The following is a 14,288-nucleotide window of genomic DNA, read 5'->3' on the forward strand; positions in this document are numbered from 1 at the left end:
CATATAATCATATTTTTAAAGTTCTTATCTCCGAAATGCACTAATAAACTCATATGGTTTATACCACTGGTTTAAACCATGAAGAAATGATCGTTTAAAACAAATTTCCCTATAATCAATCGCACGTGAAACCTGTACTCATGTCGTTTTTACTCAAAGACTTTCCTTCAACATACCACAAAGATAAATGGAGCGATTAATCTCACTAATGAATAATAAATGAAGTAAGAGTTACGAATCACTCACCATTTGCCACTGCTTTGTTGTCGTCTGATGCCTTTTCGAGATATTCCTCCTCCTCCTCTCACGTCCTTCCGTTGTCGCTTCTTCATGGGGATCGTAGAACACTGACACTGAACACTTGTGAAAATGCGATTAAAACGATGACCGACACTCGCGGAGCGTTAATAGAGAACGCTATATATTACATCACAACGAGAGAGTAACATACAAAAAAAACACGAGCGTGCGATTTGAAACATTCGCGACATATCCTCTAAATTGATGCGAATTTAGGGGATCGCAGCAGAGAATTCGAAACTCACATGGCCAATTTTACACCGACTGCTTACACCGATTGCTTTCCTTTAGGAGACACAGTTGACACAAGTATCGTTCTATTTTTGGTACTCATTGAATGTCAAGGATAGACGTTTGCGACTGTCTTCTAAAAAGAAAGCAGCCTCCATCTATTGCAACCAGCGGTACCTTCGCTGCGTTTCTTTGAGAAATAGACATTACAGGCTTGCGTTTCAGGGTGATTATCGTTATGGTTGCAATAAATATGCGACTTGCGATCGCAGCCAATTAATACACCTGAAAAATTTGTCATACGACAAATGTACCCTTTAAATTCTTTGGATCTCACTCTTAAAGATTGAAAATTCTTTTTTAAGAATGGCAGAATTTTCACTTAAAATTCCAAAGAATAAAAAGAGTAAATTAGATTTTGTAGTCGACAAATGTCAAAATGTGGAGCTAATCGTATTGTATTTACGGATGCAACGCGTCGCGTCGTCCAATCTTGGAGCTGATCCCTTCCGCACTGGCGGCATTTATCTGGTTGAAAAATTCGAGAGGGACGTCAGCAATTCACTTTACTATCATACGACACGACGCGATCAATTTGATATATCTAATTGAGACAAGCCGGTCAATTCGAAAATATATACGATCGATATTCAATATCGTGTATCTTTAACGCGCAAAACCAGTGTGAGATAAGAGTATTATTGATAAATCTCGATACATCGTATAGCTTCTCGTTACTCTTCATTCCAATTCGTGTATTATTCCACGCTTTCGGAAATAATAAAAAAGAAATTACGACCAAAACAACTTTCGAGCGGAACGTTCGAGCTGTATCCGAGTCGAAGCGTTAAAAAAGCAATTAAATGTTGCGATGAGACGGTAATGCACGATTCTCCATTCAATCCGAGAGAGTCCCCCATTCCCTTCATCCTTTCGATTCTCGTTCCGAGTGGATAAAATTGCGCGGTAATACCTGCTTCGAAAAGAATTCCGATACGACGAGTCGACCGGCGGTGGATCATCTAACCGACGATCTCTAATCATGTATCGGATGTAATGGAAAACGATCATGTTTCACGTTTATAGCGTCCGCAGTTCGTAATCAGAAAAATAATGCGACACGCAGAGCGACACGCGCCGTTGCCGACAATGCCGACCTCCTCAAAGGTCCGCGTTCGAATGGTAGCGCGGTGACCTTGCGTAGACAGTTAAGCCCACGACACAATGCGAGGGAATAGCGATAGCGATAGGAACAACGTGATTTCAACCTATCAGAAATCGGATATATCGGAATACACAGTTTCTGATAGGTTGAAATCGTGTTATTCCTATCGCTATCGCTATTTCCTCGCATTGTCTTGGGCTTTACGCACGACGCTAGATAACAATCATTTTCGCGCGGGCGAAAACAAACGCCCAGCCGTAGCGTACACTGGCGTACACGTCAATTTTGAATTCGGAGAAACCATAATAATGTGACACGCAGCGATATCACACATACCTAATAGAAAAGATCTGATATTTCGAAATCAGTTTAAACGCCGATACTCGAGTGAGCGGACAGTGGCGTGTACCGTTGGCATGTACTATTGTTCTTCGAACTGTAATCGTGACAGGTACTAGCAAACGCGAAATACGATCATTCTCTATTATATTTGTTACGATTGGTGATTTTATCCCTCCGTTGTTACAACGGAATTTCATCATCGATTCGTTATATCGATGCATCGAGGATATTCACCGAAGCTGATATTATCGTAAATTATTCATTCGCAATGAGAAATAAAAAGAATAGAGAAGGTGTATTATTATTTTATCAATATTTAATTGTTTCATTGATGTTTTAAATGGTATTTAATTGTTTCGATATTTAAGATAATATTTAATTAAATAAGCGAAGAGATCCATATTCGGTCAAAGCGCGGGTCTTAGTCCCTAATAATATATTATATAAATTTTTACAATTTCCAGTTCAAACAAACTGATTATTTGTCGGCTTAAAAACACAGTTTTAAACTGAAGCTGGAGTACGTAATATTACAAATTAAATTGACAAGCAATTTAATATTATTGATAATAAATAAATAAATAAATAAATAAATAAATAAGTTTACATATAAAATAAATTGATAAGTTATTAGCATCAATAATATTAAATTGCTTGTCAATTTAATTTATATTATGTACTCCAGCTTTTTTTCAGTTTAAGGCTAATATTACATTTATCCTACGACAAATGTAATACCAGCCTAAGGTTAATATAAAGCCAACGGCATATGATGCTTGTTTTCCTGAATTGCTAGCTGGATTAGAATCTTGCCACTTGTATTGGCTGCGGTGCTGTCAGTGCCGCAGGCTTTACATTCATCTGTATTTTATCGTACAAGTTTTTCAGATCTGTTAATCGGCTGCAAGACAATGAAGTTCTCGGATCTTTCTGTCTTGCAGTCAATTAACACGCTTAAAAAATTTGTCGTACGACAAATGTAATACTTATCAGCCTAAAACTGTTTAACCCTAGCAATACACACTGGGGTCCCAGAAACCTCAGTGCAATTTGCTAAATCGAGATTTTTTTGTGTTTCTAAACTTTTCTTTTACTTTGAACCTATACATATGTATATCTCGGAGCTCCTTAAACCTATCGACTTTTACACACTATGGACTTATTCCTTAATAAATTCTCCATCGATTGAAAAAAAATTAATTGAAATATGTCCATTTTTACGGAAGTTACAGTTAGAAATATGGATGGGGTCCTAGGGAACCATATATGTACATCAACCCAAGGAGAATAAAAAAATCAAAATAATGTCAATTTGACGTCATATTGACGAATTTATGTCATTTTTTGGTCAAGATAAAAATCTCGATCTCAGATGATTTAAAATGTGACTTTATATATAAATTACTCTTCATATGTATCAGAATGATCCAAAATTCCCGCATTCAGAGTATAAAGTCATTCTTAGATCTGAGATTGAAATTTTTATCTTGACCAAAAAATGACTAAATTCGTCAATATGATATCAAATTGACATTATTTTGATTTTTTTGTTCCCTTTAGGAATGGTAGAAAAAGAGTGTGTATAACTAGCGTTAAGACAACGCGTAATTTGTTAAAACTGAAAATTGTAAAAATTCACACAATATTATAAGCATTAAAAAAACTCTTTTACCGAAAATGGCTTTCTTCACTCATTTGATTTAAACCTCTCGGTACATTTTCACTTAATATTGTTCAATATTTAATTGTTTAACGCTTTATTGGCTCGATTCAAATATTTTGCATGTTGAATATGTCGCCAATTTTATTGTTATTTTTCCGTTATTTACCATATCAACTATCTGTAAAACAAAAAACAAGTACGTTAAATACTTAAATAATAAATAGTATTACTTAAACAATTACTTAAACAATATTATAAAATAATATAACAAAAACGACATATGTTTCAAGAATGACGCGTCATCAAAACATTACATAAATTTACGAAAGATTCACTTAGTCTCAATTTCCGTAATGATGAATTATTTAATTCGATATATTCCTTCTTTAAAAAGATCGTCGTCAGTCTTTTTCGGAATAAAAATAAGAATCTGAAAGAACTCCGGAGAATTATGCATACATTTGAAACTGTCCTACAAAAGAAATTAAAAAATGATTTTAAAACATTGCTAAAATGTCGCTAAGACGAGATATAAAGGAATCTAAAGGATCTTAGTTCCAATTCTCTGTCGATTCTGCAGGTTAGAAATTCAATTTCGCGAAATGGATACGTGTCAATGTACCTTGCGTCATTTATTCTTTGCGGAAAATTCATGGCGTTATCTACAATCGTAAATTACTCTAGGGAAAACACTTAGTCGGTGCCATTGATGTCTTAATGCGGAATTCGCTCTAATCGCTGTTAAAAAATGTATATCGATTACAATCGCATTTATCGTGAGCGCGGACCTCAGATTTAGCCGCGATAGCGAGGGAAATTGTGTGGTACGAGCAGATAATAATCTTGTAATCGGCGCTGCTTGCGTATAATTATGACGCCGCTACGATGTGGTATTATTTTTTGCATGATACATTTTCATGAAACGGGTGTTACCCTACATCGCGCCATTATTAACCGCCGTGGAAGCCGCGTAGAACCTTTCGCCATGCATAACTTGCGAAACTGTTTCTTCACTTCGCGGAACCTTGACTAAATATTCCTCTTATATCATGACGATAAATTTCTTTCGTCGGCACGTTGCTTCCTTTGCAAATTATTTTTAGCGAATGATTATTATAAATGTTCTATTTCATACAATAACGAAAGAAAAATGAAGAAAATAATCAATATGTTGTAAAAAAAATACTAATGATGCATTAAAGTGAAAGTAATTGTATAGGTTTAGGTATACGATGATTACGAGATAATGTAGGGAATGTTAAATCAGTAACTTTATTCAATAGCTTAACAATTGTGGCATGAAAGCCAGCTAAAAATCTCAATGCACATACAGCTGTATAATATAATAACTATATAATGTAGCTGTATAACTGTACATTATAACAAAAATATTTAACATTATTGCAATTAGCAGTAAGATATTCTAAGTGCACTGTGTTGTACTGTCTCGGAATATATTTGGCAGTAATACTGTACTGTTTCTAAACTAAGAGAAGTCGTATAATATGTTTCTCTAAGATGTTTCGATAGATATCAAGTTTAGCTTAACTTCTTTTAAATTTAGTATCTTATAAGTATTCCTTATCTCGTATATCATATTACAAAGAATTTTAATTTACATTTTGATGTGATTTTAAAAAAACTTTCAGGCATCGATTTGATCATCGTTATCCTTAGACAATAAAGATCATAAAAAATATGATTATTATTCTTTCACCAGTATCAATATAAGGTCTTTTAATTATTTTGCATAAAAATGGAATAAATTCTGTAATATATTTATTAGAATAACTTGTTTGTAAGCACGACCTCTCTTAGGTTACTATAATCAATTGACTACATATCGTTATTCATGTTTTATACCACATAGAGGCCCTTTTGGATGGTATCCTGTCCATTTCCTATAAGTAACATCCATTGCTTCCTCCACAGCATGATCAATAGGATGTATTATGAAAGGAATAGATACCAAACCAATAAGCGTAGAGATCCAAGGCTTCTTCCAAGCTGCTCTTGTACTTTTTCTTTGTGCGAATTGAACTGCCGCGCAAATCCTATTTATGGTAAAACCGGGAACTATTACCGACGCGAATGCCTGCCATAACAAAGTGTCTGATGTAGATAATAGGACGTTTTTTATTTTCTGTGGAGTAGCATCCTCCTGTAATAATCAAAGTCGTCAAGTGGCCAATAATTATTTCCGTTCCATTAAATTAAAAATTCTCGCAGTACTTGGTAAACTTTTACACCCTTGTGTATCGTATCCGCGAGAACATATCCACTCGATAACGCATAACTGGACCATACAATGGACTTAGGCACGAGGCTTCTAAATGCTTCTCCAACTTCGTTTGCATAACCTAAAAAAACCTTGTTTATATATATATATTTTTTTAATGTCGATATATCACACATCTGGCTTTACTAATTTCTTTAAAAACAATAATTTGGTATTGTGTTTGACAAAATTGTGAAATATAAAATAAAGAAAAGATAACAGAAAACTTCAATAACATTCGACGATCTTCTTGCCATTACCTAAATATCTTACATACGTGTCTCGATACAAGTCTATTTCTTCTTGATCATTCAGATCATTCTTCATCCTGGAATTTCCGATTTTCCAACTACCTTTCGCGCAATGACATAACCTGTGGCAGACGCTTCGCGGCGTTCAATACTAAAAGAATATTCAGCATAGATATTTGCCGATAAAACGTTTATAAAATCTTTTCTGTATTCCTATTATCTAAGTATTTAAACACTCTTAAAAATAATTATTTGTATGTCGAAGGAAAAATTGGAGTAGAAATTAGAAATACCGTTCCAAAACAATTGCAAACAAAGCTGACTGCTGAGCAGCTGAGTACTGACGGCTGAATGTAGCTTTGGGAGATTTCGAGAAGTCGAAGCTCGCGCTCGAAGTTCGATATACTGCTATCGATTTTTTACTATTGATTTTTCGAAACTTTTATTTTTATATTAATTTTTATATTAATTTTCTATTAAATTTACTTTAATCTTTATGCAACATTTGAATCATCAAGCAAGTCAATTAATATTAATTAACTTAATCCTAATTATAGTGTGCATGACAACAATGTTAATTGCAATCATCTAATTTAAAAAAAATAATCCCTGATCCCCTCCGATGCGCTAAGTCGTATAATATAAATTTAAAACTACTATATATAATTCACGTTTACAATTACGAGATTGACAATTAACTATATTATATATAAAAATAATTATCTCAGTTATATATATATATATCTCGAGTTGTTAGAAACATGATATTAACATGTTGCTTTACATCTCGTGTCTATCATTCTACTTTCATTCTATTTCCCTTTCCCTCCTCTTAAATATCTCCTTAAATTCTTCCTAATTCCTCTTTGCTCCTCGTGTCGTCCGTAAAATATCGAAAACGGCGACTGCTCAGATCGCTTGATTGGCGTGACCTAACCTCAAATTCGACTACTCCGCAGTGACGATTGACGTGACGAGAATGTTACGTTCGCTACATTCTCACTCGTGAGCGATAATTCACGGTATGATGGCACCGCGATAGCCCATGAACGACACTCGTGTTGTGCACGTGGATATCATCCCTGGGATGATGGCCGACCTGGAGTACGTGCGGCTGTACTTCAGTCTGCAGCTCAACGAAGCAGTCTGCTGGTGGTGTTATTACATCCGCGAGATTTCATGGCAGCTGTTGATCGCCCTGTTGGCATATCTTTGTGTCTGTGTCTTCCTTTACACAGTTCTGAAGCGGGTGGGCCATACTGCCTGGCAATTACCGGGTCCACCTGGCAGACTTCTTCTGGTCACTGCTCATCCAGACGATGAGGTGATGTTCTTCGGACCACTGGTATACTGGCTAACCCGTTCCAAAGCCAGCGAGATCTACCTGCTGTGCTTATCCATGGGTACATGTCACTGGCGGGCCTCTGTCGTCCAGGATCGCGAGCGACGATCCGGATTAACTGACAGGAATAAACCAGGCTAAACATCACGCAAACGCTGTGTCTATTGATGTTTACCAGTATGCTTGCAGGTGGAGACAAAAGGAGGATAGACGAACTGTGGGAATGTACTAAGGTGTTGGGAATTCCAGAAGCCAATGTAACGATTATTATGTGAGTGTGTCTTGGGAAACTTCACTTGCAAACACTCAGGCTCAGTTCCACTTCTTATCTTTTTCTAATTCTAAGAAATATAAAGAGTAATTTAAATCTAAATTAAAATTAATTTTACATGAGTTAAACTGAGCCATGCCTGTATTCCAATTTAACTCGATGTTACTAAGACAGAATATGACAAATCCCAAATACCTTAAATAAAACATTTTTCACAATTATTCTATCATCATAACAAAAATATTTTCAAATAATTTTGTCCAAGAACCAAACTTATGTTAGAATAAAATATTTAAAAAAATTCACACACACACACACACACACACACACACATTGATTTGAGTTCTTAAATTAGATTTGCTTTAATAAACTTCATCTAAGTAACACCGGCTTATATTTTTGTTTCAAAGATTATCGTAAAAAGAATCGCTTAATTCTAACGATACATTTAACACTAAGTGTGTTTGTCTAATTTTTGCAAGGTGTAAAAACTGGACAATTTCATAAAAGTGTTAAATGTGCAATGATGGTATAATAAAATAAGATAATTATCTACTGTATAATAGTTAATGAATAGATAAATGAATGTGCAGGAGTGGCGAGCTGCCAGATGATCAAGGCATACAGTGGCCAACAGACACAGTTGCAGAGAGTATCTTGCAATACATAGAAATGTATAAAATCAATGCCGTCGTGACATTCGATAAACACGGAGTGAGCCGGCATAAGAATCATATCTCCTTGTATTTTGCGATCGCCGCATTATGCATAGAGAAAAAAGTACCTCCTTGTCAGTATCGTTCATACAATTGACATACAAATATAGCAGGCTTGTATAATATAAGTCTGATCATGTTTCAGATTGCAAGCTGTATGTGTTAGAGTCCGTTAATATAATCAGGAAGTACATTCAACTCTTAGATTTGCCCGTCAGTCTACTCTCAGCTTCATATTGGTATCTAGTAACATACGAGCAGAAGCGAACAATCAAAGTAAATCAGAACATTTTGTTTAATTCTAATTAATCGCTCTTTAACACGAACTTCTTTCTTAACGTTTTCTTTCCCTTACAGAGTGCCATGGCTGCACACAAGTCCCAGTACGTCTGGTTTCGAAAGCTGTACATGATCTTTTCGCGGTACACGTTCATCAACACTCTCCAAGAAGTCAGTGCTCTTGACCTGGAACTGGACCTCCAGTTCGACGAGGACTGAACGTTACGCGACAAACGAAGAATTGTACAAAATATGTAATTAACGATCATTGTGTACATACTTTGTCTACTGTATTAAATTCCATATAAACTACATACCAAAGATACGAAAACTAGCTAATTAATATAAAAACTTTGAAATACATGCAGAGACATACTTTATAAGAAGGAAATATTTTTTTATTCATTAATAGAATATACATCGTAGTTACTTTCGAACAAGAGTACGGCACGTAGCTTTTACAGCTCAAATCAAATCTCTTTCATTAATAGAAAATATACATACTGCGTGCCATTTTATTCTTCTCTATATATACAACCTTTTACAGCTGCATATAAATTCAAATTGTCATTTGATATGTGTATAACTTTACTCATCAGGTGTGTATAATAAAAAAATCTAGAATTATATATATATAATATATATATATTATAGATAAAAGATCGTATTCTAATTTAAGTTTCGGGTCGCGCAAGATTTTTCGCCCGGTAATTGCATTACGGAAAATTAGCAGCCATTGTCAAATCATTTGAGCAAGTAATAATAATACGTGACGAGTCGCGCGCGCGCGCGCGCGATCTCGCGATTGTACGTATATTTTTTTTATTTGTGCCTCAACATGTTTTATAATTCATAGATCTTTGTTCAGAGCAAAAATTCATTTCTTTTTATTTTGGCACAAGTAACGTGCATAGAAGAATTTGTTAACTTTCGTTCCTTTTTCTAATATTTTATAGCAGAATTCTTTTACTATCCGGAAAAATATATTGCTCTTTTCACAAATCGATATTATACATATACGCAAGTAATAGAGACTCTACGGATATATAGATATATTCTTTCATATATACGGACGTTGTTACGTTTTCTGTAACATTTAATGGAAATATACATTGTATAAAATTTTCCATAGAAAACTGCTTAATGTGAAATATGAGCTTTGTTCTGTATAATTGCACAAACGACATGAATATTTCGTAGCGAATATGCTGGGAAGATATTCAGCGAAAATGTGATAAATAATAATATTTTAACAATTACGATATATGCGGTCGTTGTTTGATCTTTTTTTATATACTAGTTAATATATATAGTTGTCTCTTTTATTATCTTATTCTAATTTTCCCAGCGTGCTTTAAGGTGGTTCTTTAGTAAAGTGTCGAAAATTTGGGATGCCTCACCAGGGCCCACCCAAGAGTACAAATATCTACATAATTTGGATAAAATATTGAAACTACATGTATATCTTAACGAAATAGTATGAAATATACGATAGTAAATCAAGAGCTGCATTTTCATCGAACGAAAACAAGATGAGATTATGTGATATTTACTTTTCGAGATTAAATTTATATGCAAATTTATGTATATAAATATCTTTCCAGAATGGCCGTTGACCTATTACTTCTTTGTGACCATTAAAATCATAATTTTTTAAATCATAATCTCGTTTTTCAGAAAAGTCTATGGTAAGATTTGTATACAGTTAGTTAAAGAAACGTCTGCGAGCCTTATCTATCACGAAGTTATACATGAAAGGTTTTCAACATTTTCAACATTTTTTTTCTCTCTTATTTCATTGTTAACCTACCGTAGAATTTTGCACACGTCAATTTTAGTACTTCAATTTCATTAAATAAAAAAATTAGACATTTCTATGGTAATTCGATTTACTAAAGAACCGCCTTAAATATCCGTAATGTAACGAAAATACATGCTTAGTAGCCTAGCATATAAACATATATATATATATATATGTATATATCTATATGTATATAAAAGAAATCTCTTGCGTAAAAAATCTCAGTACTGAAAACAGTACATGATATATATAGTCCGATAATTAGCCCTAATACCGAAAGATTAGACCAGTAAATGATCTAAAGTCGTAAATACTCGCATAATACTATTACGCACAATATAGAGTGCGTGTGCGTACATCGAAGTAAAAGAAAACAATACTTTCAAGTTAAAAAAATCTTTGTGCACCGGAATCTCGTACACTTCAAACATGCACGGGATAGATTTCAAATATTTTTCCTACTAATACAAGTTTATGGAATGATATTCGTCGTGAGCGAAAACGCCCTAGACCAAAACTCTGTAAATGATTTCGATTTGAATCAAGCGATTAGCGTTAAAAATGAAAGTCTTATGATAAACCGATACATGCTTCAATAAAATAACATCTTTTTGATATAAAAAAAACGAGTAGATGCTTACATACGACAGTCGCAGATATAATGGACGGCATAGAGTTGGTTCCCGCAAGATCCTCCAATCAGTAGACTACTGTCGGCGACAGACACACCGTAATGAGCAGAATACCGAATTTAGGTACATAGAGAAGAGGAAGTAGTATCCGGAAGAGATTTCCAATCATCAGGATGACCTATGTAGATACTCAAGTAGACGGTAGGCTACAAGGGGTTCATGGTGAAGATCTCGCGGGCCGTATCCTAGAACCTATCTTTACCGCGATGAGAGCCGAGAGTACCCATTCCCGATTGAGGAGAGTCTGGATCGGTCGCATCCTGTAGGTACTGCAGTTCTTGCAGCTCTTGGAACTTTTCATGATCTCGTATGTGTGCATAATTAGCAGATAAACACATCAGGTAGTGTATCAAGCTTAGAATCACAAGCATGCTCGCCGCGGTCGCCAAGATGAACATCACCTCAGCCTTCTCCACAAAATCCTTACAGAACAGTTTGACTTCCTGGGGTCCGCACACTTGCATGTCCTGCACTCGTGTATTATTTGGAAACATAAAACCTAAAATAGCATAAATTTGATTACTCTTTACCAGTTCTAAGTTTTGTACGATAACGAACATTTAATATATTATATTCAAATACTATATAATAGTAATTATAATAAACTGAAATAAAGTAACCATTTTATGAAAATAGAAGAAGGAAATACGGATTTAAATACAATGTTCTAATTTCAATCTATTTATATATTGATGTGACACAAATATGAAAACTTACTGAATTGAGTAAAATCAATGCAATCGTCAAGAGATTGAACACGTGGATTGCTGCACAAATTCCAGAATATGGTGAATATCAGCGTGGTCATAACCAGGAATGCGAATATCAGAAGCCAAGCTATTTGCAGAATGTAGACGATAGTCATAAACTGAAAAATTAAAGATATAGCTTGTAGTCATCAGAGATTTTTAATAGGGAAATAATAAAGATTTTATACTTTAAATACTTACAACAGCACAGGAGATACGTCCACCCACTCGGGATCTCCATGCACGATAGACTTTATGCCTTGTAGCACCAGTTGTAAGACAACCGACGCACAAAATCATGAATCCTAAAGCTGCCATGCACGCTCCGACCGATGCAAACACTAACTGCATCGCTTCTAACCATGCAAGATGCAGGTGAAATACCTGAATCATTTGATAACTTGAAATTTATAGAATCTACATTATTTTTGAAAAAACGTATCAAGCTCTCATGCTTTTTACCTGATCCATCATAAGAGCCCACAACGTTGCACCTCTGTACATGGTTCCGCAAAAGATTCCAATTCCCAGACAAGACATAATAGTTGCTATAAGAGACGCATATGGCACTCTGGCCATGCATTCGTTGCACATGTTCCCTAAACAAGGAAATTCCTTTACATTTGTCATTTTGTTATGGGAAGCGCCGTACATCCGTTTATAAATTTAGTTGAAATCATTTACAATTAAATTTCATTACAATTAAAATCTAGATACTATAACATGTCACAAGTAAATTTTACATAGATATATAAACCGTAAACTACCACATAAATCATTAAGATAAATTCCATTTACTTAATAAAATCCATTGTAACGAAAAGTGGAATTTAATTTTTATTGCATCTACATTTACAAGTCTGTAGTCATGTTCCGATGTATAACAATACTAGATAGTTCACGTTGCGTATACTGTAGATTTTCAGTACTGATACTAGTAAACAATGTATATTAGATAATGGCCTATGTATGTACCATTTATTATCACATTTCAATGACATTTTTTAAACACTTACTGCAACTTTGTTCGTTTGAATTTAGACCGTGTAGACTATTTTCAGAAAACCTATCTAAGCTGGCATTACTCCCAAAGTTACCACGCAGTGATAGACTCTCTCTAGCTTGACGTAATCTTGTCATTTTAATACAATTATAGGACAACAAACGACTTAACAGTAACAATAAATGAATGCGTGGTGAAAGCTGGGCGTTCGGCCAATGACTAAATCATACTATCGACGATGACTAATCATTTATCTATAGTTCAGTCAGATAACGCGCGACATGTGTCGTGAGTATCAGTATATTCGCTATCGACGGCAGTTCATTCACGAACTCGGTAATATAAACGTATCATTAGCGTGCTAAGTTGGCCTTATTGCCTTGGACGGAAATAATTAGCTCGTGGCGTCTATTATTGTCGACAACCGTGACTCTTTCGCTTGCGTGCGAACGTCATCTGTCTCTTAATGAAACTTAACAAGTTTTCTTGGAATTAATTCATGCTCTAGATCAATTAAAATTTACATCACATTAAAATTAGCTCAGTGTTCATAAAAAAAAAAATTAATTTATCATTCAACGAATTAAACCAGAAATAGCTCCAATGTTTACAATCGTATAGCTGTCGTTGTTATGACGCCCACAGTGGTTCGATACAGTCTTAGATCAGATTGTAAACATCATACAATCGTGTTAATTTACAACTGAAGAGCGACAGACAGATTCTTGTCGAGATTAACGTAGACTTACCCATTTTCGTAGTTCACGTCGCCCGCTTGAGGTTAGCAAAGATGAGACAGGATGGGCAGCGCCCGTACGCGTCGCGGAATCCGCGATTACAGCAGCCGTTTCTCGTTAATTACCGCAGCGATTACACCGCACACATCGTACGATCGCAGCAGCGAAGGACATCCCACTCACGGTTATAATCGCTGGGTGCAAAAGAGAAAGAAGGCGGATAAAACTGGCGAACTCGATGAATTTTCAAATTCCATTAACTAGTCGTCTTGTGCGCGAGATCTTAATGTAGACCTTTACGCTTACAGAATCTTGATCTCTGTTCACAGAACTCTGTTCACAGATGACAAGATAGTACTCGCTTGTTTACCATCTGTCAAAATCACTCCGGGAGACGGCGCAGCGATTGACGGACTACGCGAACCATCTGCGGACGGCTTCACGGATGATCTCTCTCGATGATATTAT

The 14,288-nt window shown here is 35.2% G+C and overlaps 3 protein-coding genes across 4 annotated transcripts; 1 reads left to right on the forward strand and 2 right to left on the reverse strand.

Annotated features, from left to right (window-relative positions):
• Positions 1-5,440: 5,440 nt before the first annotated feature.
• Positions 5,441-6,561, reverse strand: LOC108724971 (mitochondrial fission process protein 1). The gene is made up of 3 exons (XM_018451712.1): positions 6,240-6,561; positions 5,934-6,061; positions 5,441-5,862 (listed from the first exon to the last, which is right to left on the reverse strand). The coding sequence occupies exons 1-3, from the start codon at positions 6,304-6,306 to the stop codon at positions 5,548-5,550; spliced, it is 510 nt and encodes a 169-aa protein (XP_018307214.1). The 5' UTR covers positions 6,307-6,561; the 3' UTR covers positions 5,441-5,547.
• A 435-nt stretch (positions 6,562-6,996) lies between these two features.
• Positions 6,997-9,655, forward strand: PIG-L (phosphatidylinositol glycan anchor biosynthesis class L). Its single transcript, XM_018451711.1, has 5 exons — positions 6,997-7,633; positions 7,762-7,843; positions 8,437-8,633; positions 8,705-8,835; positions 8,917-9,655. Exons 1-5 carry the CDS (start codon positions 7,276-7,278, stop codon positions 9,055-9,057), a joined length of 909 nt encoding a protein of 302 aa, XP_018307213.1. The 5' UTR covers positions 6,997-7,275; the 3' UTR covers positions 9,058-9,655.
• Positions 9,656-10,833: 1,178 nt separating this feature from the next.
• M6 (neuronal membrane glycoprotein M6) lies at positions 10,834-13,921 on the reverse strand. 2 transcript variants are annotated; one of them, XM_018451638.1, is made up of 5 exons: positions 13,833-13,921; positions 12,543-12,679; positions 12,282-12,464; positions 12,049-12,199; positions 10,834-11,830 (listed from the first exon to the last, which is right to left on the reverse strand). In XM_018451638.1, exons 1-5 carry the CDS (start codon positions 13,834-13,836, stop codon positions 11,517-11,519), a joined length of 789 nt encoding a protein of 262 aa, XP_018307140.1. In that variant the 5' UTR covers positions 13,837-13,921; the 3' UTR covers positions 10,834-11,516. The 2 variants fall into 2 exon arrangements, with proteins under 2 accessions (XP_018307140.1, XP_018307141.1); XM_018451639.1 differs by lacking the exon at positions 13,833-13,921 and adding an exon at positions 13,097-13,285.
• Positions 13,922-14,288: the final 367 nt, after the last annotated feature.

This window comes from Mycetomoellerius zeteki, unplaced genomic scaffold (assembly GCF_001594055.1).
Source record: "Mycetomoellerius zeteki isolate Tzet28-1 unplaced genomic scaffold, Tzet1.0 scaffold316, whole genome shotgun sequence".
NCBI lineage: Eukaryota > Metazoa > Arthropoda > Insecta > Hymenoptera > Formicidae > Mycetomoellerius > Mycetomoellerius zeteki.